At 52.0% G+C, this 25,396-nt stretch overlaps 1 protein-coding gene across 2 annotated transcripts; it reads right to left on the reverse strand.

Moving 5' to 3' along the window:
* Positions 1-71: 71 nt before the first annotated feature.
* Positions 72-13,174, reverse strand: CHGA (chromogranin A). Of its 2 annotated transcripts, none has more exons than XM_040256604.1 (8): positions 12,946-13,174; positions 12,111-12,157; positions 9,493-9,586; positions 8,580-8,648; positions 6,052-6,150; positions 3,882-4,322; positions 2,754-3,175; positions 72-555 (listed from the first exon to the last, which is right to left on the reverse strand). In XM_040256604.1, exons 1-8 carry the CDS (start codon positions 12,989-12,991, stop codon positions 472-474), a joined length of 1,302 nt encoding a protein of 433 aa, XP_040112538.1. In that variant the 5' UTR covers positions 12,992-13,174; the 3' UTR covers positions 72-471. The 2 variants fall into 2 exon arrangements, with proteins under 2 accessions (XP_040112538.1, XP_040112537.1); XM_040256603.1 differs by having other exon boundaries at positions 2,694-3,175.
* Between the last annotated feature and the right edge of the window lie 12,222 nt (positions 13,175-25,396).

Raw genomic sequence — 25,396 nt, forward strand, 5'->3', positions numbered from 1 at the left:
GATTGAAACTCCCCATGTCCTTCTGCCTGAATCCATCCATCCCACCCTACTTGGAGTCAAGATAGGGGAAGTTCAGAGAAACAGGAAAGAGCCCAGAGCAGATTTATTTTCCTTAGATAAATGTCATACACAATATAGTCAGGAGTCCTCAGCTTTCACCTAAAGGTCAGTACTTATTGCGGTTAGGCCCAGTGGTTCTAGGAAACTTTGAGAAGGCTGCCCGTGTTCAGAGACAGGATAATCGTTGAAAGGCAAGGGGTCTGCCCTGCAGGGGGGCGCACTGGGGCAGGGGTCAGGAGCAGGAGGAAAAGAGCGTGGGGGCAATGGGGTGGGCTGGGCTTGGGCAGGCTGGGGGCAGCCTCCCTCCCGGAAGCAGGGCCCAGGGCCGTCTGGCCAGGACCTGCAGGGGACACAACAGAGCCGGGACCACGGGGTTTCTTGGGGCCCTGGCCAGTGGGGCCAGTCGGCGCCTCAGCCCCGCCGCAGCTCCTCCAGCTGTTGGGCCACCTTCTCCAGCTCCGCCTCAATGGCTGACAAGCTCTCCAGCTCCTGGTCCTAGGAGAGAACCCCCCGAGTCATCCGGGTGCTGGAGTGTGGAGCGCACAGTCAGCCTGGTGGCTCCTGGCCTAGCTGTGTGACCTTGGATGGGTGGCTTTGCCTCTCTGAGCCTCATCTATTTCATGGGGACAGTGAAGCCGCCCTGCTGCACCTCTCTGAGAAGCCGGCGTGCAGGAGTGTGTGCCCTGACCCCATACTTGCCCTGGTGGACTCTTATTCAGGCCCACCTCCTCCTCAATGACTCTGGGCAGGCATGTGGGAAACCAAGCCTCTGGTGCCTTTCGGAGCTGCTTCAAGTCCCCCAACCCCAGGCTAAGGCTATGACAGTGGCTTCCAGGGTGAGGACATGCCTGGGTGTCCTGTCTGCTGCAGGCCTCCCTACCAGAGGGGCAGGGTAGGGACGTGAGCACTGCCTGGGCGGGGCCTCCATCCTCTGTCCCCGTCACTGGGTCCCCAAGCTCTGGCTACCAGGGTGGTCCAGGGCAGCTGGGGACTCTCTGGGACTGACGCCCACAGGAGCATGCCCTCAGTCACAGCAGGAGTCAGCCATACCCCAGCTTTGACCGAGAGGGGTGGTTTTCCAGGAGTCCCTGCCTGAGGCCCGGTGAGAAGAGACGGATAATGGTTGCCAGTGAAATGGGGACTCTAGTGGCTCCCATCTTGGAGTAACCCCCCGGCAGGAGTTCTATGATGCTGGGGTCATTTTTTCTAAGACCTTTGGGCTGAGCTGGAGGGCCCTGCCCTGTCCAGTACTCAGGACTCGGGTCCCTATTTCTTCTGCCTGAAGTCCAAGGGTCCCTCTGCCCGTGGAGAAGGGAAGCCAGTCAGTCCCTCAGGGCCCCTGGCTCTCCCCAGCTTCTGTGGGTGGGAAAGGCAGTGATGAAAGGTGCCAGCCTTGGGGAGGGGTGGGAGGCAAGCAGCTGCTTCCCGAAGCCCTGTCCCCTCTGCCCCTGAGGACACAGGCAGATGAACGCTCAGCGCCAGCTGCCAAGGAGTCATCTTCTCCCTCTCAGACTGCTGAGCCCCAGTCCCAGGCCCAGAGAATGGGTTGGGGACCTGAGGAAAGGGCTGTATTGTCTTCTGGGTGGGCAGAGAAGAGCCCTGGGGCCAGGGCTTTGGATGCGTCCCAATCCCCATAAGGCCCTGATGCCCCCCTGAGAACTAAAGCCTGAACCATGGACCCCCCCCATTAAGGGCTGCCCCCGGCGCCGGGGGGGGGGGGCAGCGTGCCCCAAAGTCCCATCCCATCCCCTCCCATGGTAACATGTCTCCACACCCCTCTGAGTTTCCCAAGTAGCCTGGGCATGGCTAGGGTTTCAAAGCTCACGTGTGTTCTGATCATGATAATGAGGTGGGCAGAGAGGACTTCTTACCCCCATTTCACAAATGAGGGAACCAATGAGGCTCAGAGAAGGGGAGCGACCTGCCCAAGGTCACCCAGCTAGGAGGAGGTAGACTCTGGGTCTTCTGGCACACGCCCCTGGGGCCCCCCCCCCCGCCACCACCAGATCCTCCCCCCTTTGCCATCGGGGTGGGAGGCAGGGACTGAGCCTGGGAGGAGGGTGTGGGTGGACTGCCTGGAGGTCAGGAGGACACAGCTGGGCCAATGGTAGGGCCTCCCCAGACACCACCTGTCCCTTAATGCCCCCTCCTGTCCTGCCCTCCCAGCTCCCAAGGCCATGGTGCCCTGAGCCTGGATTCCCCCAGGCAGCAAGTGGCCCTCCCAGGCCAGCCCCCGCCAGGTCCTTTAGTTTCCAGACTCTCTCTATTCAAAACTCCAAGCAACATCCATCCATTCTTGTCCTGCTTCCAGACCTGCAGAGGCTCCCTATGCCTTTCGGACAAAGGTCCCTCCCAGGGCCTCTGGGATCTGCTTTACTCGCCATCTCTTCAGCTTCTGTGTGCTGATCTGAATGTTTCTGTCTCCTGTCTGCCTGTCTGCCAGCTTTCCTGGGTGCCCTCTCCCCGACACGCCCTTTCTCCTTGGCCTTCCCAGTCTCCTGAGCGACCCCTGTCCAGGCGCCTCTCCAGTCCCGACTCCAAGGGGACAGTGTCTCCTCGGTGATGTAGGGCAGCACGTCTGGCTGCAGCTGCCCCACAGTGAGGCCCAGGGCTGGCTCCCACCCCATACCAACCTCTGGCCTGCGGTTGGCACTGCCCTCCTCCTCCTTCTTCTCCTCTGGGTAGCCGCGCACCTGGAGGGGCAGGCCAGCCTCCACGCTGTCCTCCCGGGGGTTCGGCCTCCAGCCTCGCCGCAGCTGCAGCCCGGGGCCCCTGAGGCCGTAGCCCCGGGCCTGGAAGGAGAGCCTCATGGAGTGGTCGGGGTCCTCCTCCTCCTCCTCCTCCCCCTCCAGCCGCTTCTCGGCTGTCAGCTCCTTGGCCAGCTGGTCCATCTTGCTCCATCGCTTGGTGTCCTCCCACTCCTTGGAGAGCTGCTCCTCCTGCTCGGGCTCCCCGCTCTTCCCGCCACGGAAGAGGACTTGAGGGGCCCCTGCCATCGCCTCTTCCTCCTGCCAGGAGTGTGCCCACTCCCCCTTCCCCTCCGGGGGCTTGGCCTCCTCAGCCCCCATCTTCCTGGCTCCATCCACGGCCAGAGCCTCGGGCCAACCTGGAGCAGCTGGTAGACAAGAGTGGGAGAATAAGGGAGCGGCTGCCACCTTTCTGGGTCCCTGCCGCTCCCTTAGGTCTCTCTGTGGCCACTGTTGAGACCACAGACCCCGTACACCGGATCCAGCTCAGCCTCTCACAACAGACACCCCTTGGAGGGAAAGGCCACCTCGACACCATGCTTTACAAGACCCTCTAAAGCTCCAAGTCATCTCTTCCTTTAGCCCTCTCATCCCAGAAGACCCAACCCAGGGATCGCCCAGCTGGGGAGGAAGGAAAGACCCTGATCAGGCCCTCAAGAGGAGCCAGGACCTTTTCCTAAGCCCTGGTTGAAGCTAGCAGTGTCCCCAGACCAGCCTGTTCCCTCCCATCATGCTGACCCTTGGTTCCCAAATCCCACCCACTCACCCTGCAAAGCCCCTCTCCGCTCCTGGGGGTGGAGAGGGGCTATGTGGACTAGTGGGAGGTGCAGGGTTTTGGAACCAGACAAACCTGGGATGGAATCTCTGCATGTACTACAAATCAGCTGTGTGACCACGGGCAGCTTACTTAACCTCTCTGAGCCCTGGTTTCCCATCTGGCAGATGGGAATAAAACCTACCTTTCAGGGTTGTTGAGAAGGCGGAATGAGATTACGGATCAGGGCACCTCCCTCCCACCCATCCCCCTCTCCCCAACGCATCCGCTGAAGTCTCAGACATCATACACAGTCTCACCCCTCTGCGTCTCCTTGTTGCCGAGGCTTGGGGGTGGTTTAAACGCTGCGGTGGGGGGGCTTTCTTCCTCCGGGATGGCCTTCTCTCCAGCCTCGGCCTCCTCCCCCTTCTCCTCCTCCTCTTCTCTCTCTGTCTGCCTCCCTTGCTCTGCACTCAGGCCCTTCTCCCTGCCAGCTGGACCCTGGGAGGGGCCCTCGCTGTCCTCCTTGGCCTGTGGGCCTGGGTGTTTCGGGCTGGGGAGGCTGGCTAGGGGGTGGGCATTGGAGGGGGCCTCCTCCTCCTCCCCAGGGGCCTGCTTGTCCTCCTCAACCTTGAACCCCGGCCCAAGCTCTGGGGAGGCCTGAGGCCTGTCTCCGTCCGAGTCTTCATCACTCTTCTCCACCTCTTTAGAATCGTCTCTTTTTTCTGCAGCATCCTTGGAGGACACCTCTTCCATCCCCGCTACAGAAACAACAGAGCAAAGTCAGGCCCTGAGGACCAGGCTGCACATCGGCTCTCCCCAGGGCCCAATTTCAGATCTTAGTCACTGTATCCCTAGGCTTCCAGCAACCCCAACCCAAGACACACATGAGAGAATTAGGGTTGCCCTCTCCACATCTGGGTTTGGCCTCAGCACAACAGGACTGTGTTTCTTTCTTTGTAATTCTACTTCTCAAAGGAGGATGTGATGACCCCTTGAAAATGACCCCAGAAGATAGAGCCCTGAATTTAAAATTAAGACAGCAGTTGAACTGCGGTCTGATCTTGGGCAAGTTAATCTCTCTGTGTAATGGGCACCATTACTGTGACTTCCTTGTCCCTTCTGCAAGCATTCTATCTTGAGCGTCCTGTGAAAGTATTCTATTCCTCAGTATTTGTCAGCTTTCATTAAAAGGTATTTACTTGTACCTGCTTTGAAGACAGCTTTTCATCTAGTAAAAATCCCTCCCATTGCTAGAAATGATTACTGTCAAACAAGTCAATACCAAGTACATTCCACCATTTGACTCCAGGACTCCAGGTGGAAGTCCTCCCATACCCACTTTACAGAAACTCAAACCAATCCTTAGAAAGGTCGGGTGACTTGTCTGTGCTCATAGATGGCAGAGCTGAGCCTTGAACCCAAACCTCCGAATGCCAAGTACAGGGTGCCCTTTGCACTGACATGTGGCTGTCTTCCCAGTGAACGCTACACTATCCCGCCTCCTACAGCCCATGGCAGACAACCAGAGTCAGCCAGACACTCGTTTCCATGGAACCAAAATGTGTGAGTCCCTGCCGAACCTCAAGCAGCCATTAGGGTGAGAGCCCTGGCCCATGTGAGGGCACATTGGCAGGTTTCCCCTCTCAGCCCCAACGGATGACCACTGAGGTCCCTGCTTCTAGGAACTGGCCCTGTTCACTCACCTTCCACGTGCAAAGAGCAGGGCTGCGAGGACAAGCGTGTGACTGTTTCTAGGCATAAAGGTGAGTTTAACAGAGCATCCCTTTGACCTAAGCCATGATCTCTGTGACCCCTAAAAGCTCTCTGTTCTCAAGGAGGATGATCCAGGACTTTCCTGGTGGTCCAGTGGTTAAGAAACTGCCTGCCAGTGCAGGGAACAGGGGTTTAATCCCTGGTCCAAGAAGATCCCACATGCTGTGATGCAACTAAGTCCACACGCTAAAACTACTGCACACAGCAACTTGAGAGAGGCCGCCACTGACCCCACCTGGAGAAAGCCCGCACGCAGCAACAGAGACCTGAAGCGGGCAAAAAAAATGATCCAGGTTCAGGTAGTATTTCAAACCTACTCCTCTGGGATCTTGCTGCCCCTAGGCTATGCCAGGGCACCACTAAATTCCCCAGAGGACAGGCACTGGGGGCAGGGGCCCTGCCTCAGTGGCCACTGGGAAGAGTTGAAGCTGCCCACCTGCCAGGCCTCTTGCCCGAGAGTGCCAGCACCTGGGCTGGGCAGATGGGACCCATCAAGGGCTGTGGAGTGAGACGTTCCATCTCCAGTTATGCCTTGGAAAGGTGCTTCAACCTCTCTGGATCTCAGTTTCCCCATTTGGAAAGAGAAGGAAATAAGAGCTTCCTTACAGGACCCAAAGGAGGGGCTTCTGACAGCTTGGGACCCTCGGTCTATTGTAACTACTGTCCTCTTCATTCTCCCACCCCCGGTCTCTGGCCAGATGGGTCGGCACTGACCTTTCGGCTCAGCCTGGTCGTTTGGCTTCTCGAGCACCTCTGAGAGTTCATCCTCGTAACTGCTGTGCTTCTGCTGCTGCTGTGTCCGCTCCTTGGCTCCTGGATAAGAAAACAAGAAAAGCGTCCCATTTGGTCTGAGCCCCGCATGGTTGGCTGTGAGAATGTAGGCCTTTGTTTCCTCATTCGTAAAACCGGGCACGTCCTGTTCTGGGCCTGCCCAGTGAGAGCATGAGGGGGCAGGAGCTGGTGGGGGTGGCCGGGAGGGCTGGCTGCCCTCTCCCAGCTAGGGCCCATCACACGACCCCACCAGCTCTCCAGACTCCACTTCTCACCTGCGAGATACGAACATGCCCTGCCTGCTGCCTCACGGAGTAGTTAAGACTCAGAGTCGAGGGTTCCAGGAGCAGGAGCAGGAAGTGGGGGACCCTTAGGACCTGGCTGGTAGCTAGGTCAGTGGTCCCCAACCTTTTCGGCACCAAGGATTGATTTTGTGGAAGACAATGTTTCCATAGATCGGGTCGACGGGAGGATGGTCGGGAGGATGGTTTGGGGATGGTTCAAGCTCAGTAGGGTTCGAGCTTTAAAGAGAATCAAATGCCGCCACTGATCTGACAGGAGGCGGAGCTCGGACGGTAACATGAGCGATGGGGAGCAGCTGTAAATACAGATAAAACTTCACTCGCTCGCGCGCTGCTCACTTCCTGCTGTGCAGCCCAGAGATTAGGGACCTCTGGGCTAAGGGACCCTGTAGCAGGAGGTAACAGTGACTGCTTGTCTCCTAGTGGGGGCTCTTGATTCAGGCAACACCTGCCCGCATGGACCCCCATAAGCCCAGGCAGAACACCTGTCTGCATCAACCCAGGCTGCGCTGCCTTCTCTGACTGTCTCCACCCACCCCTGTTTCTTGACGGTGGCCCCGGCCAGGCCAACTCTGCAGCCAGTGCTGGTTTCCCTATGATGGGAATTTCTGGGGTGGCCAGAGGAGCCTGACACGGTGGCTGTGGACCAGGGATTATGCCCAGATCTGGCCCCTGGCCGACCAAGCTTCACACCTCCAGGTTAATCCTTTGCCTTGTGACCTTAGGTGACCTGGGCAATCCAAGACTTGGGTGCTCATCGTAAATGCTAGGACAGAGGTGTGCAGAAGGCATTATGAGAATGCAGAAGAGGGGTGGGTGGATAGGCAGATGGGTGGATGGATGGACAGACATGCAGATCTATCTCATACTCTTTTAACAGAGCACAATAATGTACCTGTATATTGGACACTGTTTATAGTGAATACACACACGTGTGTGTATATGTGTAAACAGATGTTTGGGGACACATCTTCCTATCATAGTCTTAATTGACATTACATTTAATTATTTAAATATAATGTCAGTCATTCAATAATTAATTTAAAAATTACCATATTGTATCCTAGCAACCACGTGCAGTGGATGTCTCTTCCAGGACAAGTGAGGGAGAGGAACAATGGTGTGCTAACTTGGGGAGGGCCTCAGGGAGCCTTCCAGCTGTGATTATTTTCACTCGCCTCTTCCCCCAAATCGCTCTCCATTCGTACACGTGGTCCAGTCTGCCCCAGAGGCCTCAGAGTAGGGGCCTTCCCTGAGCCTGGGCAGCCTTTGTGTCCCAGCCCACCCCACCCAAGCCAAGCCCTGAAGATGAGCCTTTACTTCCTTTGCAGGGAGATACGAGACTCCTGCTCGAGGGCCCATTCTCAGAGAGAGGCACAAGGATGCCCATGCCCCCACTCCCAAGTAAACAGCCCCTTCCCACAGGGAGGTGCAGGGCCAGGACCCATTTTTTCCAATTTTCCAGGAGGCCTTCTGTGCCTCACAGGAACCCAGGAAGGAGCCTGAGGCTGGGCAGAGTAGCTAACTCCGTGGGATGACATCAGTCTAACCCTCCATCCCAGTATCCTATCTGAGCTCTGCTTGAATGTCCTCAGTGACAAGGAGCTCACTACCTCACAAAAATCACTGCATTCCCAAGAGCATCAGTGGATTTTTGTTAACCTCTTGGAGAAAGACGCACCTCACTCTGAAAGCACACTGGAAGTCTGGGCTGTGTTTTGGGGCAAGCAAGATCCTGCTTCTCCCATCTCCCCTTTGAGCGGAAGCTCACAAGGGCAAAGGGGCCCCTCCTCTCTCCCGGAGACCAATTTCTTTCCCATTAAACAGAATAGAAGTCCTCTCTGTAACCTAGTCTGGAAAGTGCCCCCTCTAACGAGGCTGAACTCCATAGACCTCAGGGTTTTAGAAGAGCTGCATCTGGTCTTGGGATGTCCTTAACTTATTGTGTGATCTTGGTCAGGGTACTCAACCTCTCTGGGTCTTGATCTCTTAAAGTGCATGAATGATAGACTGGGCCAAGCGGCACAGAGGACCCAACCTTACCACCCTATAACGAAAAGGTGGTAAGTGAGGATCAGAAACAAGATCTTGCTCAACCTTCCACCATGATTTTTCTGACTCTCAGTTACTGGAATTCACCCAGATTCATGTGTAGTGGTTGGAAAATACCTTGGAGAGCGAGGTCTTGGAGCTCTTTCAGCAAATTCTGATGTCGCAGGATTGAGAGGATCCGTTCATCTGCAATGAAGGGGAGTCGTTACGGGTGGTTTCCAGAAGACAGCCGAGAAAGAGATTGCCATCAATATTTTCAGCTGACCACAAGGAACTTATTCTGGAAACTCAAAACCCTGGTGGTAGCAGCAAGATTGGGTCTGGAGATAACACTTCTGAAATGACTTCCTTTCCAAGTTTGCTATCGTATCAGGAAGGTCAGCCTCTGTCCCTGCACCTAGACTTCTGCCAAGAGATAGCATCTCCTGCAGCGATACAGGAGTGTCTCTAAACACAACCTGTTTTCCCATCTCCATGCCTTTGCTTGAAATGTCTACTTCACCTGGAGTACCCTCTTTTTCATTTTTCTACCTATTGGTTTCCCACTTTTCTCTTAAATCCCAATCCTAATGCTAATGTTGGATCCAGCCAACACTGACTGCCTCCTTGCAAAAGCTTTTCCCTTCTCATGCTCATCCACCCCCAGTATTCCTTTATTCATCACACATCTACAGGGCACCTACCAGGCACCAGTGGTTGGCCTCAACACTGGGGATTTAGCATACAAAATCTTCACCCTCAGGGAGCTCACATTCTGGGGGCTTGCTGTTCCCAGCCCTGGTTTCATTCTGCCCAGAATTCTAGTTAACTGTGTTCAGATCACTCCCCTCTGCTAGACTGTAAGCTCCAGGCACACAGGGCTGTTAGCACTTCATCTCTCAGTACCACTCAGAGCTCAGCACAGACCTGCCTGAGGTAGGCACTTGGTCAGTGACTACTGAATTGTTGATTTCCATCAAAAGCCACACACCCATGTCCTTGCCTCCCAGCCCAGCAGGCAGCAGCCCCTCATCCCGAGCCTGGCCCATACCTCCTCGGAGTGTCTCAAAACATTCCTTGCTGACCGGCATAGGGCTGGGCTTGGAGAGTGTGTCAGAGATGACCTCGACGATACACTTCATCACCTGGGAACAGAATGGGGCCAGTTGGGGCTGGTTTGGGTGTGGGACTCAGCCCCTGGAAGTTCCAAGGCAAATTTCTAAGGAGGACATGATGATGCTCACTTCTGTTTTCAGGACTCCATGGATGCCTAGCTCAGGGCCACAGCTGTGCTTCCTAAGTCGGACAATAATGGCAGCAATACTAAAAATCCATATACAGTGCTTACCAAGTGCCAGGCACGCCAACCACCTGGCCAGCAGGAGCCCCTCTAAGGTGGGGGTGGGTACCCCGCACCCTCTCATCCCAAGTGTTTCTCTACAGATGGGGAGGCTGCTCCTGGGCATTAGAAGTGTAGTCCCACAAAAGTACTTTAGTCTTGCAGATGCTCCAAAGGTCAGCTATTGCCAGGAAGCCTTTCTGGACCACCCAGAGGAGAACAAAATACCTTTCCTGGCTCTTTCCTACTGGAAACAAGACTTGGAAAACTGTCTCTAAATATCTATGGGGCTGTCACAGGCAGAGAGTGACAGCCTCACAGCCTGGCTCCATATTCACCGGCTGAATTCCCTGGCTGAATGTGGGCATACATCTACTACATTCGGGTGCCCATCCCAAGCCAACAGCAGCCATTTCTCCGAAAATCTTGTCCAGTGCCCAGCAAGGTGCTGTGGATAATCAGACATCTGATAAATGGATGATATCTGAAGACGGTGCCAACTGTAGTGTGACATCCTAGCTGTGTGATCTTGGGCAAGTGACTTGACCTCTCTGAGCCTCAATTTCCTCCTCTATAAAATGTGACTGAGAAGATCTTCCGACTCCCCTTCCAGGGTGATGGGGCACAGATGGGAAAATACTCTGTAACGCATGGAGTGCCACACACAGTCAGGGATGGATTCGCAGTTTCCAGCCTGCTTCAGCCTCCTAGAGCTGGGCAGAGGAGCAGGAAGTGTCAGACAAGCATCAGGCAACATAGTGAGGAGTGAGGGGGTGGAAGGCTGTGTCTACGGGATGCCAAGGCAACCCGTTCAAGGATCCAGGATAGCAAACTGGCAGACAGGCTCTACAGTAGTCATGGCACCCTAGATAGAACACGCGGGTCTTCACCAGCTGCTCTGGTGTCTCTGACCCAGGCTGCTGCAAACAATATGATGGCCCAAGTGTCTCCCATAAGGAGCCTGGCAAGGAACGGCTTAGAGCCTGCACGCTTCCTGCAACCACGAACCTTGCACTGGGAATATCAGATAACCACAAGTCCACGAGGACAGATTCTGGGAGAGACGAATTGGGTCTGGGTCCCAAGAATGATGGGGAGGTCAGGAAAGGAAGCTCTAGGCTAGGAATAAAAATGCTTATTTACTGAGGACCAACTATGTGTCAGCAATTCGCGGCAGTCCTATTCCTTACCAGGGCCTCCCCGGTGGCTCAGCTGGTAAAGAATCTGCCTGCAACGCGGGAGACCTGGGTTCGATCCCTGGATTCAGAAGATCCTCTGGAGAAGGGAAAGGCTACCCACTCCAGTATTCTGGCCAGGAGAATTCCATGGACTGTATAGTCCATGGGGTTGCAAAGAGTCAGACACGACTGAGTGACTTTTCTTCTTTTCATTCCTTACAACTTCCCTCAAAGGAAATATCATTATAGTAAGAAAAGAGAAAGCTCAGAGAATTCAAGGGATTTTCCCCAAGATGACACAGCTACAATGAGTGGCAGCGGCTTTTTCAATTTAGGCCTGTCTGTAACTAGTGAATAGGAAATTTTAAATGAGCACATTGAGGTTGAAATCTCTTTGATGCTTTGGGTTTCGACTATAGCCTCTCTAAAGAAAATAGTTCCTGACAAGGCAGGGAGTAGAATTTCTCTAATTCACAAGTGAAGATACCTGTAAACAGAAGCTGGAAAAACAGCCCCAACTCAGACTTGAATCAATTCTGGGTATATGCCCAACACAGTGTCTCTTGCTAGCCACAGAAGCCCCCATCAATGTCTTCCAGGTCCTTCCCTGGGTGACCTCCACCAGAAGCCCCAACTGGCCTGGGTGCAGGAGCCATGATCAAGAATGTTTTCGTTGTGGACCTTTGAGAGAGCCAGGGCTTTAGCAACTGTGGAATGGGGTAGGTGTATTGCTGGCAGAGCCTTGGGGAAGAGCAAAGGGGGAGGCCAGAGCCAGGCAGATGAAGACTGTTCTCGCAGGGCAGTGGACAACCACAACCTCAGAGCAGTCACCCCCACCAGCCTGTGGTGGGCCTACAAGATTTGGAGTGTTCAAGACAGTGGGCCTGGCCCCTAGGCCCAGTGGGTAGGATACAGGTCCCACCGGGTTGCATACCCAACTCACAGGAGGCCAGGGACGGCCCCGCAGCAGGCAAGCAGGGAAAGCTAGCAGACTTTGCTATCTTCTTTTGCAAGCTGTCCCCAGGCTCAGCAGCCGCAGTGCTGGCTCCTGGATTGATGCCAGACTCCTGCAGCTGCCCAAGAACTGGCTGTGAGGGGTCCACTGGGGTCTTCTGCCCCCCCATTCCGGGGCATCCCCATGCCCCTTCTTACCTCAGTGTCCCCTTTATTCATGGGGCTGTTCACAGGCAGGGCAATGACTAGGAAGAAAAAGAGAGCGGGGGTCACTCTTCTGCTCTGAAGGGAGAATCCAGTCCTTCCAGACTGGGTTCATCAGGGGCCTGTTCACCCCAACGCTCCTCCCTAAGACCACCCTTACTTAAATGAGATGCGGACCTGATTTTATTTCCCTTCCCAACTGCCACCCTCATGGGGGTGGCTCCCACAGGCTGCACTGAGAGCCTTAACCCTTCCCTTTGTGACAGCTATGCTCTGGAGGGGCTGTGGGGGCAGAAGCCAAGAGCTATGAAAACAGGCCAGTGGCTGGGTGGGACTGAGGTGGGGGGAGGGTGAGGGAGAGGCAGAGAGACCCCAGAGGTGATGGAAAAGAGGGTGAGGTGAGCGGAAGAGATGGAGGAGGACTGAGAGAGGTAGAAGTCAAGGGCAGACAGACGGTGGGGAGCAGGAGGAAGAAGGGAGAGAGAGGGGAGCCAACAGCGGTCCTCCCATCTCCCCAGATGACCTTGGCCAGCCACAGCGCAGAGCCGGCGCTGGCCCCGAAGCAGCCCAGACGTGGGGTGGGGGCTACAGGGAGCCCTGTCCCGCGGGGTCGAGAGTCGGAGTTAGAGTCAGGTCTGCGGGTTCTGCGCCGAGGCCACTCTGCGGGGTCAGGTGGGAGGCGGGGCGCTGTCCGTGGCGCTGAAAACTCGCCGCGCCGGAGGGAAGGCATGGAGGAGCACGCGGCGCGGCGCGGTAACTGGACCTCAGGGCCGTCAGGGGCGTCAGGGGCGTCCAGGACCCTCTTCCCCAAGGGCCCGCGCTCGCTCACCTTGCCCCGCGCAGAGCAGAAGCGCCAGGACCGCTGCGGAGCGCATGGCGAAGCCGGGGCGCCGAGCAGCTGGCGGTCGCTGGCCACGGCGCGCGCTCGGGCGAGGGGCGGCTGGACTGCTCGCTCCAGGCGGGCTGCGGCGACACCGGCGCGGGGATGGGGTTTGGTGGTGCAAGGTCTCCGTGTGCGTCTGTCTGTCGATGCGCCCTTCGCACTGGGCTCGGGCACTGCAGCAGTGGGGCATGCTCGCGTCCCGCTTATATACCCCGGACCCCGGAAATGACGTCATCGGATCCGCCCCTACCCCTTTCCCCATCTCTCCGGGGGTCTGGCAGCAGCTCGCCCCGCCCTCCCCAGCCTCCACCACCACCCCAACTCCTGTACCCGTTGCGGATGGCCCCCACAGCACACAGTTCTTGGGTGAGGCAGCCAGGCGGACATGTGACTTCAGGAGGTGGCACAGGGAACTCAGCTGATCGTCCGACCTGCTGTGTGTCCGTGGGCAAGTCACTTCCAGTCTCTGGACCTCCTGTTCCTCCTAAGTGCACTGAGGTCCCCGCCAATTCTACACGTCACTCCTTGCTTCTGAGGGCCTTTGGAGGGGGGCTCCCTTCCTCCATCTCACTGGCTGGAGGTGTGCTTACCATTCTGGGCTCCCTCAAAAATCTAGGAGGTCCCCTAGAGGTCCCTGACCCCTTGTCTGAATTAGATCTGTCTCTGGCAACCCAGTTTTGTATTTTCACCGTTTCTAGTTGTACATGTATTTATTTATTTGAATAATGTTTAGTCTTCATTGCTTTCAAAGTCCTGAGCAGGACCCTTGACACAGAGTAAATCCACTTAATTGGTAACTGTTGAAGGCACTGATTAAAAGTTCATCCCAGGAACAAGTGAAGCCTGGACTCTGGCCGTTGGTGGACAGCACTCATGGAGGGTGCAAGGGTGGAGAAGGGAACAGTTCTTGACACCAAAGCAAAATAGGAGCCCTTGTAACTTCTACTCAGGAGACCCAGTGGCACCTCCTAGGGTCACCTTCTTGTGGCTGGTTACCCATTTGTGTTTGAGAACAGCTCTTACCTTCTCTTGTGTGTATGCCCGTGTGCGTGCTCAGTCGTGCCCGACTCTTTGCAACCCCATGGACTACAGCCCGCCAGGTTCCTCTGTCCGTGGGATTCTTCAGGCAAGAATACTGGAGTGGGTTACCGTTTCCTCCTCCAGGGGATCTTCTCGACCCAGGGATTGAACCCGAGTCTCCTGTGTCTCCTGCGTTGCAGGCAGATGCTTTACCACTGAGCCACCGCGGAAGCCGCTACCTTTTCTTGAGTGTTCTCAAAACCTGGATGCTTTGTGTGTAAGGCTAGTTTCCTGGTTTAGTTCTCTCTGCCCTGGGGCCCTTATGTTCTGGTCACAAATATTGCTCTCAACCTGAGGGCCACATTGAGAGCCCTTTGCCACCTGCCCCCCACCCCAATATAGAGAAGCTGGTATCTGGCCTTCAGTGTGACATCATTTAAGAGCCCCTTCTTCTTCCTGTAACCCTCCCCTTCCATCTGCTGCTGCTACTTCCCACCACCTGCCCCACGCCTGTGCCCACTCCCACCCCAAAGGAGAAACTGGCAGAAACCAGAAGAAACTGAAATGGTCCTGTTCATGCATTTAGTCTTCCATCTAACTACTACTTGTTAGTCACCTACTACACGCTTAGAGCCTGGTGAGCTACAGTCCGTGGGGTTGCAAAGACTCTGCACACACACATAGAATAGCACACATGTGCTTAGAACACCTTAGAGCAGACTGAGCGACTTCACTTTCACTTTTCACTTTCATGCATTGGAGAAGGAAATGGCAACCCACTCCAGTGTTCTTGCCTGGAGAATCCCAGGGACGGGGGAGCCTGGTGGGCTGCCATCTATGGGGTCGCACAGAGTTGGACACGACTGAAGCGACTTAGCAGCAGCAGCAGCTGTTGTAGGTACGCAAAGTGTGTCAGGTGGGAACAAATGCTATGGACAAAAATGAAGCCGGGAAGTGGGGACTGCGAGCTGAGGGAGGAGTTAGCTTATATTTTAAATAAGGTGGATCTAAGGAGGCCTCACCAAAGAAGTGACATTTCAGCAAAGCCCTGAAGTTGGTGGGGAGTGGTTGTGTGTTCTAGGGGCAGAGGGCTCCAGGTAGAAGGACCGCAAGTCCAAATGCCCAGAGGGAGGAATCAGAGGGAGACAGAGGGCAAACGGCCTGGAAACTAGAGCTGAACAGTAATGTGGAGTCTGTCTCAAAAACTTGGAAATGCACAGAAATACAGAACATCACCCATGCTCCCACGACCCAGGCAGTATTGATCATTTTAAAGTATATGTTCTCTACACTAAATAAGTGAGTGTTAGTCACTCAGTTGTGTCCACCTCTTTGCGATCCCGTGGACTGTAGCCTGCAAGGCTCCTCTGTCTATGGAATTCTCCAGGCAAGAATACTGGAGTGGGTTGCCATTCCCTTCTCAGGGTTCTATACACTACTGTGTATAAAATAGATAACTAATAAGAACCTACTGTATAGCACAGGGACTTCTACTCAGTGCTCTGTGGTGACCGAAATGGGAGGGAAACCTAAAAAAAGAGGGGATATGTGTATATGTACGACTGATTCAATTTGTTGTGCAACAGAAACTAATGCAACATTGTAAAGCAACTATACTCCAATACAAATAAATTTTAACAAACTTTTGATCTATGACTGCTGATGGGAATGTAAATTGGTGCAGCCACTATGGAGAGTTCTTCAAAAAACTAAAACATAGAGTTGCCATATGACCCAGCAACCCAACTCCTAGGCATATACCCAGGCAAAATTATATAATTTGAAAAGATACATACCTCCCTGTGTTCATAGCAGCACTATTTAAAATAGCCGAGACATGGAAATAAATGTCCACTGACAGACGAATGGATAAAGAAGATGAGGTATGTTTACATAATGGAAAGTTAGTCATGGAAAATAATAATGTTCTGTAGTCTCTGTTTAAGCTGCTCCATTGGTGAAGGGCGATTCCCAGTGGAAAACGTCAGCTGAACACACTGAAAGCCTAAGGACCTCAGGCCCCTCGGATGTAGGTCATCCTGTACGTGGTGCAGAGGTTTGCGGCATGCAACCTTGTGCAGGAACCTCTGTAGCATCTGCAATTCTTTTGTATCATTTTATGTAATAGAGCTTCTTGGTCAAAGAAAATGGACGTTTTAGGATACTTGATGTGCATTGCCCAAAAGCCATGAAGAAAGCTGAACCACTCTCCAAGCTAAGTGGGTTTTTCTCCTGGGAAGTTTCAGAGCCCCTGCCACCTTCCACGGAGCACTAGCTCTCCCAGAGCCTATTTGCCTCCCTGAAGCTGAGCATAACCAACCTGCAAAAATGTCCCAAACGAGGCTTTACAAGTGATGATGCCAGTAATTAGCATTTGCACCATTCTTCATAAGCTCTTCAAAACGTTCCATCATTGAGCCCTTATAGTACCCCTAAGCCTAAATTAGAGCAGGAATTTTTTATTCTTCTTTGCAGACATGGAAACTGACCCAGGATATTAGCATGAGCTTCCAGGGTGCTATATGGCCAGTGAATGATAAAGTTGGACCTAGAGCTTGTTTTGCTCAAATGTCCATGTTTGCCCGCACCACCACCATCTCTCATGATTCCTCACATGCTGTTACCACTCCCTGGAATGCCTCCCATTACCATCCCACTCCCTCCCCTATAGCCTGGCAAATGCTTCCATCCTTTTTAGGACCTGAAGTAATTGCTCCCTCCTCACTGCCTCCACAACACTTGTGTGAGCATTTATCACAGAAGGCTGGCATTTTTTTGGTCTCTCGATCCTTCTATCTCATTACACGTTGAATTCCTTGGGATTTGGTCTGCATCCTGCTCATCTTTTGATTTCAGTTTCCGGCACAGTGCTGGGCACATGGTCAACACAATGGGTAATTGAAAGAAGACAAAAACTCACATCCGTTGACCCATATTTGTCTTCGGGCTGGTCGGTTAAGTGAGGAGAAGCGACTGGAAGGAAAAGCCCTAAAATACTATGAAATAAGATGGGGTCTTATTTATCCCTCCCACAACAGCCCCGAAGTGAACAGTTAGGATTTGCGGGGTGGCTCTGTTATCCTCAACATACATTTTGATCTCAAGACAGCTGTTCCAGTTGCCGTTATTTCTCCGCCATCTCAAAGCAGGCAAAGGGTAGATGGAGGCCAAGCAGGTTCTTTGTAAGGTTCTGATGCAGACCCTGCCTGTATCACTCCTCACAATCCTTTGGCTAGGACTTGGGCACATGGACACACCTAGTTTTCAGGGAGACTTGGCAGCCACAGGTTCTGATTACTAAAGGAAGCTGGGATACTGGAGGACAATTTGCATTCTCTACCAGCCAACCCATGGGGGTGATGCCAACAACTCACCATTGCTGAAAACTTAGAACTAGGCACTGTTCTAAGATTTTACACAGCAGCCCTACAGATGGAGTTTTAACAACAGAATGGAGCCCAGGGATGGGGGAGCCTGATGGGAGGCCATCTATGGGGTCGCAGAGTCGGACACGACTGAAGTGACTTAGCAGCAGCAGCAGGAGGAGCCCAAATACGCTAAGGCATTCCTCATGAATTAGTGTCTCTTGCATACATCTAGAATGATATGAATTATGCACTTCCATTGGGAGGATTGAGAAAATGACCACTCAAATAATTTCTGAGCTGTGCTTCTTAGGAGGAACCCTGTATGGTGCTGGTGATGGGTCCCTTTTAAGGAGCCAGGCACTGGGTTTGATGCTCGTCTTTGTTTGGGTTTCCCCAAAAGCAGACCCTAAGACCACAGTCTGAGAATGCATTATTTGGAAATGATTTCATCAATAAGGGAGAAGGAAAGTGAGACAAGGAAAAGAAAAAAAAAAAAAAGACAATGAAATGGGTATTGATAAGCAAGTTACCGCTGAGTGCAGTAGAGACTCAGTCTAGCTGGGACTTCTTGAGAAACTGTGTAGGGCATGCCCCAGGATTTTTCCACTGGGGCAAGGATGCTGGGATATTACCTGTTGATTCCTTTCCCTCACCAAGGGCCTCTCCGGGAGATGCTGACTTCCTATCTGCTCTAAGAAAGGCCCAAGCAAACCACCACTGCCAAAGAATACCTTTAGGCAGAGAAACACTGGAAGCTGTTGGCATGTATGGGAACTGTCTACAGGTAACCTCCAAAGTGTCTCAGAGGTGGGACACTGACATCTGCTATAGGGTTTTATGCATGTCGTTTTATTTCATCTTTACAATAAACCTGTGGCTGAGATATCAACATCTCTGCTTCTCATATGCAGAAGCTGAAGCTCAGAGAGATAGAGGAACTCTTCCAAGGTCACACAGCTAGGAAATGGTGGAGTGTGGGGACCAGCCATCTGTCTTGTGCCACCCACCCTCCCTTTGCCATGCCTTATGCCCTCCAGCAGCCTTATATTTAACTGGTCTTTACCAGCAACCCCCACCGCAAACTACTGCCTCCAGGCTTTCTAAGGCTTCTCAGGTTTGAGAGAGGTGATTGATGTTTTTCCAGCTCTAGGTGGATGAAGCATGGAGAAAGGCTCTTTTTTTATTGCTCCAAGTCTATACATGCGATCTCCATAAAAAGCAGGTCATGGCTTTATTTCTAAATCTTCGAACAAGTTCTCTAGCCAGCAATCTGATTTCTAATCAGATCACTGCTCCTGAGCGCCTCTTGTCTTGATTTCCTGGAGCTGCTTCTGGTTAAAGCAAATATCTCTCATCAGATGCCCATGGTCAAGTCTTCATCTTTTCCCCTAGACAGATCTTCTCTCTGTGAATCACTCCTGCTGAAATGCAAAGACCTGGGACAGAAAGCCAAGATGTGGTTAACTCTCCCTCAGTTATGCAGTAAGAGGGAATCAGAGAGGAGGGGGCTCTGCTCTGAAGGTGGGCTTAGCAGCCCATCTTAGGCTCATGTTGGAGCACCAGGGAACCAGTATTTCTCAATCTACCCACTGCTCGTGGCTTCCCATGACAGTTTCCCAGATTTGCTGCCAAATTTTGATCCACGCACAGAATGTGTTATGATTATAGCTAAGTATATATACTGCCTTGGTTTTGTATGTTAGATGAAGCAGTGAGCTGAGTGGGTGGCGGGAGCTGTAGTATAGCTCACTGACAGCAAGAGGCAGGGGGCAAAGCAAAGTCAGGAACTCTTTACTTTGTGAGCATATGGCGAGCACTGTGGATTAGATTGTTCAATTTCCATTCCAACCCTCTCGGCTAGGGGTTGGCGGGTAGAGGTAGGAAAACTAAAAACCACATTTCCCAGATCCCCTTGCAGCTAAGGACCTGGATGTGACCTGTTCAGTTGTTAAGTCACGTCTGACTGGTTGCAACCCCATGGAGCACGCCAGGCTCCTCTGCACTATCTCCTGGAGTTTGCTCAAACTCATATCCATTGAATCGGTGATGCTATCTAACCATCTTATCCTCTGCCATTCCCTTCTCCTTTTGCCTTCAGTCTTTCCCAGCATCCAGGTCTTCTCCAATGAGTCAGTCCTTCACATCAGGTGGCCAAAGTACTAGAGCTTCAGCTTCAGCATCAGTCCTTCCAATGAATATTCAGGGTTGATTTCCTTTAGGATTGCCTAGTTTGATCTCTTTGCTGGCCAAGAGACTCTCAAAAGTCTTCTCCAGCACACAATTTGAAAGCATCAGTTCTTTGGCATTCAGCCTTCTTTATGGTCTGACTCTCACATTCATACGTGACTCCTGGAGTAAACCATAGCTTTGACTATATGGACTTTTGTTGGCAAAGTGATGTCTTTGCTTTTAATACACTGTCTAGGTTTGTCATAGCTTTTCTTCCAATCATCAAGCATCTTTTAATTTCATGACTGTGGTCACTGCAGTGATTTTGGAGTCCAAGAAAATAAAATCTGTCACCACTTACATTTTTCCCCCTACTATTTGCAGTGAAGTGATGGGATTGGATGTCATGGTCTTAGTTTCTTGAATGTTGAGTTTTAAGCCAACTTTTTCACTCTCCTCCTTCACCCTCATCAAGAAGCTCTTTAGTTCCTCTTTGCTTTCTGCCGTTAGAATGGTATCATCTGCCTATCTGAGGCTGTTGGTATTTCTCCCAGCAATCTTGATTCCGGCTTGGGATTCAACGAGCCCAGACTTTTGCATGATGTACTCTGCATATAAGCTAAATAAGCAGGGTGACAGTATACAGCCTTGCTGTACTTTTCCAATTTGGAACCGGTCAGTTCTTCCATGTCTGGTTCTAACTGTTGCTTCTTGACCTGCGTATAGACTTGTCAGGAGACAGGTAAAGTGGTCTGGTACTCCCATCTCTTTAGGAATTTTCCACAGTTTGTTGTGATCCACACAGTCAAAGGTTTTAGTGTAGTCAACGAATCAGAAACAGATGCTTTTCTGGAACTCGCTTGCTTTCTCCATGATCCGTGAATGATGGCAGTTTGATTTCTGGTTCCTCTGCCTTTTATAAACCCAGCTTGTACATCTGGAAATTCTCGGTTCAAGTACTGCTGAAGACTAGCTTGAAGGATTTTGAGCATTACCTTGCTAGCATGTGAAATGAACATGATTGTACGATAGTTTGAGCATTCTTTGGCATTGCTCTTCTTTGGGATTGGAATGAAAACTGACCTTTCCCAGTCCTGTGGCCACTGTTGAGTTTTCTAAATTTGCTGGCATACTGACTGCAGCACTTTCACAGCATCATCTCTTAGGATTTTAAATAGCTCAGCTGGAATTCTATCACCTCAGCTAGCTTTATTTGTAGTAATGCTTCCTAAAGTCCACTTGACTTCACACTCCAGGATGTTTGCCTCTAGGTAAGTGACCACCATGGTTATCTGGGTCATTAAGACCTTTTTTGTATAGTTCTTCTGTGTGTTCTTGTCACCTCTTCCTAATCTCTTCTGCTTCTGTTAGGTCCTTACTGTTTCTGTCCTTTACTGTGCCCATCCTTGCATGAAATGTTCCCGTGATTTCTCCAATTTTCTTGAAGATATCTCTAGTGTTTCTCATTCTATATAAAATAGATAAAGAGCAAGGAACTACTGTATAGCACTAGGAGTTATATTCAATATCTTATAATAGCTTATAATGGAAAATAATCTAAAAATAAACAGATGTAGATTGATGAATAGTTGAATCACTTTGCTGTACACCTGAACTAACCCAGCATTGTAAATCAACTATGCTTCAATTTTTAATAGTTAAAAAACAATAAAACATAAATAAGCACATTATACAGTAGGTTAGAAAGTAGTGATGCTGGAGAAAATGAAGAGCAGAGCAGAGTAAGGGGCTTGGGAAAAGCTGGATGGGAGGGTAGGCCCCATCAAGATGGTCAGGGTAGGCCCCATTGAGATGGTAACTTGAGTGAGGACTTCAAGGGAGAGAGCCTTGTGGATATCTGGGAGAACATTCTAGGCAGAATGAATAGCCAGTGCAAAGGCCCTAGGGCAGGAGTACACCTGGTAGGATTGAGGCAGATCAAAGAGGCCAAGGTGGCTGGAAGGGAGTGAGTGAGGCAGGGAGTAGTCGAGGATGAGGAAGAGTGTTGAGCCAGGTCATGCAGGGCCTAGGGAACCTTGGTGAGGATTTTGACTTTTACTTGGGGGAAAGTGGGAGTCCCTGGGAGAAGATGTGTAGCAGAAGGTGGGAGTCACCCAGAGGCTACCAGGCATTGTGCAGATGTGCCTGCCAAGCCTCACAGGCTCCTGGCAGCCCTAACCCTCTGCTTCATCCCAAGGTGCCTACAGAGACGCTTCTGAACCAGGCATCAGGGAAAGAAGAGAAAGCTGTTGCCACTACCTGCCCCAGGCGCTCCGAAATGTCCCCTTTGTTAAACACCAGATCCCAGGGAGTGACCGACTGCTCCTCTGGCTGGGGCTCGGGATGTGCACCTGGGAGCCCCTGCCAGGGGGTCCTTAGGAGAAGCTTCCTGCCTGCACCCCAGGGAAAGTGGCAGCTGCTCATCTGATGGGGGGTGCAGGGCACTGGGCAGAGTCAACATACCCTGGGCCCTGCTTACAAAATCATATTTTCCAAGCACGCAGCTCCTCCAAGCCCCTTATCGGGCCTCCAGGTAGCAAAGCTCCGTTGCTGGGCAATGGTGTTTTATCTGTGAGGTCTGCACAGGGGCCGGTACAAGGTGATTTCATTAGATCCTCTCCCATCTGTCTCTGCAAACATCCCCAGCGGCCTCTAATTAAGGTTTTGCTTTTCTTCTGTGGCAGATGTTAGTTTTGATCTAATAAAGTGGTTTACAGGCCTCATAGGTGAACGAGGGGTTTGGTGGGCTCCAGCCCAAGAGGGAGGTGGGCAAGGCAAGGGGAAGGCGCCATGGGGGCCAAGCTCTGGGGGCCCAAGGCTCACAGAGGAAGTTGAAAAGAAGGACTTGCCTAGGCCAAACTGAGACCCTAGAGGGCGTCCCCGTAACCCACATCCTTTCTGCAACCATGCTGCCACAGGGAGCCACTGAGGCGCCTGACTCCAAGCAGGATGTTTTTTTAGGGCGATGCCTCAAGATCGGACATGCCCAACTTCTCAATTCTATAGATCCCCAAAAGGTTGACCTCTAGGGCTTCTCAGGAAAGAGTCTTCAGGTGATTTGGGGGTGATCCTGGTCCCCAGAGCTCCTGACCAACTTCCAGAAGTTGCTTAGGATGGTTGAAAGGACTATTCTTCAGAGTCCTGCCTGGGTTTGAATCCTGGCTCTGCCTGTTTCTCCTGTGTCACATTGCAAAAGTTACTTAACTTTGTTGAGCTCTTGTTCCTATTCTACAAAATGGCCAAAATAATTTTTGGCATGATTTTTCTGAAACAAACTGAGAGAATTCAGCCACCAACCTCTATCAGTGCTACCTGGGTCTGGAGTGTCTTGGGATTGCTGAAAACAAGAGGGAAAGCCCCAGCACAGTTCCTGGGGACCCCAGGTGGCTGTCATAACTCTTGGCCTCGGGCTCTATCCTCTGGGGGAGCACTTGGTTCGTGTGGTTCCATTTTGTATTTGACTGAGTAAATGAGCCACGTCCTTCAAGCTTCGGCATCAGCAGGGCTGGGCAGCTCAATGTCTGGAGTGCCTCCGTCTTCTCATCTGTAAAATGGGTGTGTGGATGATCATTCCTACCTCCTGGGGCTCTTGCGAGGCTCACAGCGTTGCTGTATGCTGGGTCTTTTGACACAGGGTCTGCCCGCAATGAGTGCCAAGTCACTCAGCCTGTCATTGTTGTAATTTTGGGAAGTCTTCCATCAAGTGACTGAGTTTCTCAATCTCCCCACAGCTTCATCTAGAGCTCTACAAAGTGGGGGCCCAGAAAAGGAGTGTTGGAAGTGGGGGCACTGGAGACATGAGTGGTGCTGATTCTGCCCTCCAAAGACAGGCAGGTGGTGAGCGGATGCCCCAGCATCAGGCCCTGCCGCTCCCCAGGCAGCCCAGCTGGGGACGGGGGGCTCCGGCAGAGGGGCTCCTGGGAGCACCGGCCTGGATGGATGCACAGGGAGCACCTAGCTAGCTGGGACCTGCAGGGCACTCAAGCCACTTCTTTGCTGCCCAGTGCTTTTCCAGATCCAAGTAGCAGAGGCTGTTTACTCCCCCAGCCCCCCCAGGCTCAGAGACCACAAGCCGTCAACACTTCTCCAGTCCTTCTCCAACTGGATTCCACTTCTGTGCTTTTCCCCCTGCACTCGAAGCTCTGCTCCCCGACCTTCACTCCCTGAGAGGAGGTGCCAAAGACTCTGCTCTGGCAGCTGAGCATACTCTACAGTATGGGGGATGCACGGAAGTGGGGTGATGGGACACCCCCAGGGGAGTGACGATGTATCACTCAAGGAAGAGAGGAACTAAGAATATGATGGTATGCTGAAGTTTCACCTTCCAGAAAAGGAAGGAATTCACACCCTCAGAAAGGTCCCCTCATATTTCTTTGGCTTCTCTTTTATTATTCTGCTCCCACCCCCGTCTGCCGCACTGCCCTAATACTGCCCTGACGCCTCTCCACCTCCCCTGTGTCACATGCTCCCCTGTGCTCTTGCCAAGAATGCCTTCTGCTCTTGCTTGTTTTTCCCAGACTTTCAGACTCAGATCACCTCCTCTCAACACCTTCCACTCCAGGAAGATCTTTTAGCCCTTACTGTAGACACCACTATTTTGACCATTATCAGCTACCACATTAGCCAGAGAATTAACTTCATAGGCAAATATATATCTTCTCAACTGGATTTCAAACCTATGGAAGAGATAGACATTGCTTCAAATCACCCTCAACGTTACAGTCATAGGAACATGATGTGTGTGTGTTTATGGAGATGAAAAATAGTTTAACTCAAATACTAGGATGATGGTGGAATTTCTCACAAGGTGGGATATTGGTTGGGGAGAGATGTCTGGGTGGCCTGGGAGCTTTAAGAACCCCGTAGATGTCTGGAGTGCCTCCGTCTTCTCATCTCTGAAATGGGTGTGTTGATGATCATTCCTACCTCCTGAGGCTCTTGCGAGTGTGCCACCCTGTGAATATGCTTGTCCCGACTCTTCATGTAGAGGCAATTGAATTCAAATGATGCCCTACAAACTCTCTGATTTATGCTACTGCTGTGGATGAAAGGTGGAGTTTTCTTGAAGTGAAGTTGCTCAGTCGTGTCCGACTCTTTGCGACCCCATGGACTGTAGTCTACCAGGCTCTTCAGTCCACGGAATATTCCAGGGAAGAGTACTGGAGTGGGTTGCCATTTCCTTCTCCAGAGGATCTTCCCAACCCAGAGATCGAACCCGGGTCTCCCACACTGCAGGCAGACGCTTTACCGTCTGAGCTACCAGGGAAGCCCAGGAATTTTCTTAGAGGAATACATGTAACAAGGGCAGCTTCCTGGCCGCTGTCTATGGTCCTGAAGAGTCAACTCCCTCCAGGGAACCCAGGACACTGGTTAAGGATTTTTGTTTGACACGCCCCAGGGGGTCATACTTTTTAAAGTTTTTTCCCCCAAGCTTGTTCAAACTTGAAATTTTTAGACAACCATGGAATAATTAGAATTTCTGTTTTCTTTCTTAATTGATGTAGTTGGTTTATCTCATGGAGTCTTATTTCTGAATAGTCAGACATTTTCCAGCTCTGAGAAATTGGATGGTAGGGGATTGATGTGCACACTCCATCAAGTCTTTGGCAATGATATTTTTGTGGTTAAGGGCCCTCCTTACTTCATGGGACTAGTGCACTCCCACATCTTGCCTCATTTTAAGAGACATTGTCCAAGCGCTTCTTCATAATGACTGGATGAGGAAGGCCCATCCACCTGTCTGGGCCTCCATTTTTCCCTCTATAAATGGTTGAAATGATGGAGAGAGGGCTTTGGACTTGATTTTCTGAGCTATCGCTTTCTTTGCTGAAATGGTGGCT

Source organism: Oryx dammah, unplaced genomic scaffold (assembly GCF_014754425.2).
Source record: "Oryx dammah isolate SB20612 unplaced genomic scaffold, SCBI_Odam_1.1 HiC_scaffold_16, whole genome shotgun sequence".
NCBI classification, from domain to species: domain Eukaryota; kingdom Metazoa; phylum Chordata; class Mammalia; order Artiodactyla; family Bovidae; genus Oryx; species Oryx dammah.